Genomic DNA, 6,033 nt, shown 5'->3' with positions numbered 1-6,033 from the left:
TTTGTAACTGTCAGTGTCTATTTACACGTTTATATTTAGAGCGTTTCTCTGTCCCCTGACATTAAATATATTACTACGTTATTTATTAATAGTATACGGTGTTCTAAGTTCGATTTATAAATTTAATTGAGATTATTGTTTAAAACCCAGTCAATGGCGTAGGCGTAAGTAGTTGTTAATATTGTGATCTTTAGATAGTCATTTATAGCAAAAATATTTTGTCATTTGTAATATAGTTGACGTAAGCTATTTTAATAAAAGTAATTATTAATATATTACACTATTCATTATATTTGAACTGCTACCGATTACACCCTGCATGGCCTATGACCTATTATAAAACAATAAAGGGATATGATGGTTTAGCTTACCGTCTTTCGTGTCACGGGTCGCTATCTCATTTTACAATTAATACTTGTTTCAGACGATTATAGCGCGACCCTCATAGGCTCGCAGGTTTGTTTATTCATTATTGTAGGACCGCCAGGTGATTTTAGTAAGACCAGGGGGGTGTCACTCCGCAGTTTAGGTACATTTGGCCGGCGCGCCCATCGGACAGGCGTATGGCAGTGGGCTGCCGCTCGGCGCGCACGATAGTCGTGGCGCTCGCGCAAAATTGAAAATACACAATGGCTTCGAAACTTACTTCCGTGAGAATCAGACATACTATCTCCGGATAAAAAATGTATGTTTACATAATCAACGTTTGTAATTCCTACATATTTATCTTAAAAATAATAAATCAGTGAGTATAAAGTCTATTTTTTTATTCGGTAGACTAAAATGACATTTCATAGTATGAAATCATGAAATGACACATGATGTTCATACTATGAAATGTAATTTTAGTCTAACGAATATAGACTAGGTATGAAAACTTGTCAAGTGATAACCCCGCGCCGACACTCACAGCTCGGTCATAAAACTGCGGCGCGCAAAGGAGATTCACGGTTCGTGCGCGGTTTTATGTTTAAATTTTGCTTGCAGGCGGTGATATAGGTGTAATTTTATACCTAAATCTGACTTTTGTGAAGGAGTGAATTTTCTGTACGGTAGTACTATTAGTTATTCTGTGGTAAGACCTAACTAGATGTAGCGCTGACATAAAAACAAAATATAATTACTTAACACGAGAAATCCAATGGAGAGTGTCAGTTGCCTTCGCTATTATCATTTATACCTAATCATATTGATAGCATCTGTTTAAAACAAGCAGCCTAAATACTAAAACTAAATTATCATTTATATCAAACACGTAACAAAATATTAATCCTACAGCGTTGACGCAAGTCCTAGTCCCAGGTCTTAGTAATTAATCTACTTACGGGATGTGTCGTTGTTTAATCAGTACATAAAAAACAAACACTACAAAATACATTTAAACCACATTTATTTAAATAAACCCTGCAAAACACTGTTACCTACGTACTCAACATATAAATAGGAATAACTTTGTAACGTAAATATCTACTACAGCTTATGTGTAATGCATGGAAGGAAGGTGGAGGTAAAAACCTTTAAGTAAGTGGGGGTCTCTCGAGTTTAAGTCCCACTCTATACTCATTACGTGTAACAAGGGTAAACCCATCAATTCCCACGTGTGTGACGTCACCATAAGCGTTCTGGCTCAAATTTGAGCCCTTGGGATCTGACAGGTTAAGTAGGTAATATTACATTCAAGGAGGTGAATTCGTGAATGCTCCAGATCGCAGGTGTTTGTAGACCGAACCGAAGGTGAGGGCCATAAATATGCGATCTGGGGCTTTACGAATTACCGGTTTGGTACCGGTATGGTTTGTCTAAAGTTTTACGTCTTGCCTTGGCCAGGAAGTGAGCGTAGTGGGGAAAAAATGTCACGGGCCTAGGGTGACGTAAATGTTTTTAATAAGAAGACAGTGATTCATAGCATGACTAGCCTCATATACAACAAATATAAATTAATTCCCACGAAATGAATCCAGATTAAGAAAATAAAATATTTAACTAAGTGACACATTTCGGCTGACGCAGTTAAATATTTGCCAACAAGCAGCACGACTGTTTGCAAAGTTAAGTAGTAATCAAATATTTACATCATTTTAAATTATTTAACAGTGTAATACGACCAGCAGGCGTATGATAAATGAGTTAAAACGACGTTGTCCACGTGATAAAATAAACGTGACTTTTTACCCCATGTGATTGAAAGACAAGACACTGACTGTCACTATCACGCTCAGGGATCGGAACCGGTTTTTTGCAAAAACTTAGAAATAACCATATTTTTCGAATTATTTTATACTCAAAATGTAGGACTCAGTTGTGTTTTTAGGTTACGACTTCGTAATATTAGATTGCCCAATTAGAAATGAAGTAATTAGCAAAGAACGAAAAAATACCGTTTCCGTTCCCATACAAAAAATACCGGTATCCGATCCCTGATCACGCTGTCACTCAGACAAGTTCGATCATCTTATCCGTACAGAACATTAACTAACGCCTTTACTTAAGAATGCTGTCAATCTTTATATCACATTCACGATACACCTGGACGGAAAATACAATTCGATCTAAACATCGAAAACAACGAGGGTTTCAGGAGCTTTGATAGGTATCGAAATCTATTTATTTCCAATATTTCCAGCTTAATAAAGCACATACGTTTATTAACAGGTAGTCATAAGTACCTAAACGAATTTTAAATTTCGGATTTTACAGTTGTTTTAACCCTGGACTTAACCGCCTGCCTAAATTATTACGATCTCTGTCGGTTCATAACCGGACATTTGCCACCTAGTTCAAGAAATCCCGTCGGAAAACCCTCATTACAAATGGCAGATATCGCCCAAAAATACAATAGGTATTCACGTTCGCTCACTTATTCATATCTCAAAAAATACCATTTCCAAAATCGCCTAATATTTTTGTTGAGGCGTAATGATTTCTAAAATCAATTGGTATCGATAAAATCGATTAATGATCGATACAATCGAACTATTTGACATACCACATGCAAGGTGCTCGGAACTCGAACACCGTTTGAAATCCGCAGCAGTTAGGGCTGATTTAGACGGCGTTCGAACTCGCATGCGATTTTAGTTACATTGCGGACTGTTGGTTACGTCCAATTCAACCGACCGATCAAATGCGCAATGTAATGAAACTCGCATGCGAGTACTCGCATCGTCTAAATGAGCCCTTACTCGAAGAGTCAGGGCGCGGCGTCTCCGGCGCGGGGAGCCACCATCACGAGACTGTCGTCGCTAGAGTACCGCTTCATGGTCGCCGCACTCGCTTGGCTGCGGACACACACTCATAATCAGGTCATGTGGGGGCACTAGTCAAAAGAAATCGTGTCTATACACGATATAGTAAAATTGTATGTAGTAGGTAAGCAGTGTAAACTTACACTTTATTGTGGGTACACAACATAATCGTAATCATTTATTTATTGCATTCATGTGTAAATCCAATTATCTTGAGGATATAGCTAGTGCAAAGGCGAAGCCGAAGGCGAAGCGAGGGATAAGCCCTTTAAAGGGATCTTCCGGTTTTTTTTTGAGTAGCTTAAAGTAGAACGACAAGGCGATATAAGTTACACATTTTTTTTTTATTAAAAATGGGCTTACTCATGGCCACAGACTAGCCGGGGCGAAGACGTGGCCTACGATGGAGCGAGTCTGCCCAGAAGGTGCCTGTTCACCCTTGATTTGAAGGTTGCCGGGTTATATGAGCTCGGAAATATAGACGCCGGCAAGGAATTCCATTCCTTGGCAGTGCGCATAAGGAAAGAGGAAGCAAAGCGCTTCGTGCGGATTCGTGGAATATCTACCAAGTAAGGATGGAAACCGGCCGTGCGTCTAAAAGTCCGATGGTAGAATGGGGACGGTGGAATAAGCTCGTGTAGCTCTTGAGCACACTCCCCGAAGTGCAATCTGTAGAACACCGACAGACTGGCGACTTTCCGCCGATGGGCCAAAGACTGAAGCTTACCCGTTAGCTTCTTGTCACCAATCATCCTCCTGGCTCTGCGCTCCACTGAGTCTAAAGCGGCGAGTTGGTATTTAGCTGAGCCGTCCCACAGGTGGCTGCAATACTCCATACACGATCGGACTTGAGCTTCGGAAAAAGCTTTGACATTCGGAAAAACTAACAGTTAAACTAGCTATGTGCATGATCACTTGATCAGGCTAAGGGCCACAACGTACCTGTACCTGGTCCTGGGGCGCGGCGTGGGCACCAGGCGCGGCAGGCGCGGCTCGGCCGCCGGCGCGCCCGAGCCCGAGCTCGAGCCCGACGAGCTCTCCGACCACGCCAGCTCCGACATGCTGTAAACAAACACCAGGTTACTAGCAAGATACATACATAAAAAAATAATATTCAAAATTATTAATAATGTTGTAGATGCCCCTGACTTATTACATAAAATTGGCTTCCGAGTCCCCCGTAAGAATGAACGTAGTTGTCGCAGTAAGGCATTATTTAGCATTCCTAACAGCAGAACGAAACACGCACAGCATTCATATAAGTATTAGGCGCGCATGTAAACAGTACAATGAAAAATGTACGTATGGACGCAGATTTGTTTGGCAGTTCATTAAGTCTCTTTAAGAGGACTGTATATATTCGCTATTAAAATGAGGGTGTAATGTTGCAAGACTTGCAAGCAACCCGATAATAGGCACTTGTTATTTAAGTATTTTCTCTTGCTTAAGCATTTGTTATGTATATTAGTAGGTACTATAAATTTACAATTTTATTATTTTTCGATTGTACCTCGATACAATTTGTAAATTAGGAAACTATAGGTCTATAAAGGAATCAATTTGTAGCTATTACCTAAGTTACTCATATGTTTATTAAGACTGTTAATTTCTTGATAAATAAAAAAAAAAAAATAATAATAATAGCCCTCTGCCTATCGGTGAAGCTGGTAAAGCTCAGACAACGGTCCGTATGAGGCTTGCTTTATCCATCTCTGTACAGTTTGAACCACTACAGAACAAAGTACTCACCTAGTAGAGATAGGCGGCAACCGGTGCTGCGCGTAGACATCGTTGCTCTCCGTGTAGGTGGAGGCGTGGATTTCTTGCTGATACAGCTCGTACAATTGCCCCAACTCTGGTGGGACCGCTATACTCATCTCTGTAAATTATATGAAGGGTAAGTGTAAACTGTCATTCAATAGAACTTGCTAACTAAACAAACCGCCATACTAAAATTGACACTGAATGTCAATTTACTAGTAACTTTTGTTTACTTTAGGTACTTAGGTGGACAAAGTAAAAGTGGTCATCTCTCATCTTAATTACTGTTTAAGGATTTACGGAAACCACGCTGCTCAATATTTATAGATAAATCAAATATGATTTAATAGTGCGTGTGGATCTCGCCGATGCTGCGTGTCCTTGTTGGTTGATGTAACGTGAGTTATCGCCTCCTCAACCTATGGGCACGTGCAGCCCAAGATGCCTACCGGTCACACTGTAATTTAAATGCTTAACTCTGGTGTGTGATCGGACATCGGACAGTCTCCGTGGCACGTATCTCCTCTGCAGCAAATGATCTCTCTTCCTCACTCCTCAATTATTGTGAACGTGCGGCTCGCTCGCCCTGTAAAACAAAGTTGTCTATCACATGATACCTTCAAGCGCTCGTCGCTGGCGCGTGATGATCTCGTCGGAGAGTCTCCGCTGCGCGTCTCTCCGCTGCAGCGCCAGGTCCCTCCTCCTGAGCTCGTGCGCCCGGGCGGCGCGCTCGCCCTGCAGCTGTAACATGATGTTGTCTATCACACGATACCTTCAAGCGCCCGTCGCTGGCGCGTGATGATCTCGTCGGAGAGTCTCCGCTGCAGCGCGAGGTCCCTCCTCCTGAGCTCGTGCGCCCGGGCGGCGCGCTCGCCCTGCAGCTGTAACATGATGTTGTCTATCACACGATACCTTCAAGCGCCCGTCGCTGGCGCGTGATGATCTCGTCGGAGAGTCTCCGCTGCGCGTCTCTCCGCTGCAGCGCGAGGTCCCTCCTCCTGAGCTCGTGCGCCCGGGCGGCGCGCTC

The 6,033-nt window shown here is 42.1% G+C and overlaps 1 protein-coding gene across 1 annotated transcript in view; it reads right to left on the bottom strand.

Moving 5' to 3' along the window:
* Positions 1 to 3,178: 3,178 nt before the first annotated feature.
* Positions 3,179 to 6,033, bottom strand: part of LOC134651025 (kinesin-like protein KIF19) — a 38,615-nt gene continuing 35,760 nt past the window's right edge. The window contains exons 12-14 of the mRNA XM_063506001.1: positions 4,995 to 5,124; positions 4,188 to 4,307; positions 3,179 to 3,278 (exon numbers count right to left, since the gene is read on the bottom strand). Coding sequence (XP_063362071.1) covers positions 3,191 to 3,278; positions 4,188 to 4,307; positions 4,995 to 5,124 — 338 coding nt within the window. The 3' untranslated portion in view covers positions 3,179 to 3,190. The remainder of the gene's footprint in view (positions 3,279 to 4,187; positions 4,308 to 4,994; positions 5,125 to 6,033) is intronic.

The sequence above is a fragment of the Cydia amplana genome, chromosome 9 (assembly GCF_948474715.1).
Source record: "Cydia amplana chromosome 9, ilCydAmpl1.1, whole genome shotgun sequence".
Taxonomy (NCBI): domain Eukaryota; kingdom Metazoa; phylum Arthropoda; class Insecta; order Lepidoptera; family Tortricidae; genus Cydia; species Cydia amplana.
This window is presented reverse-complemented; position numbering and strand designations above follow the sequence as displayed.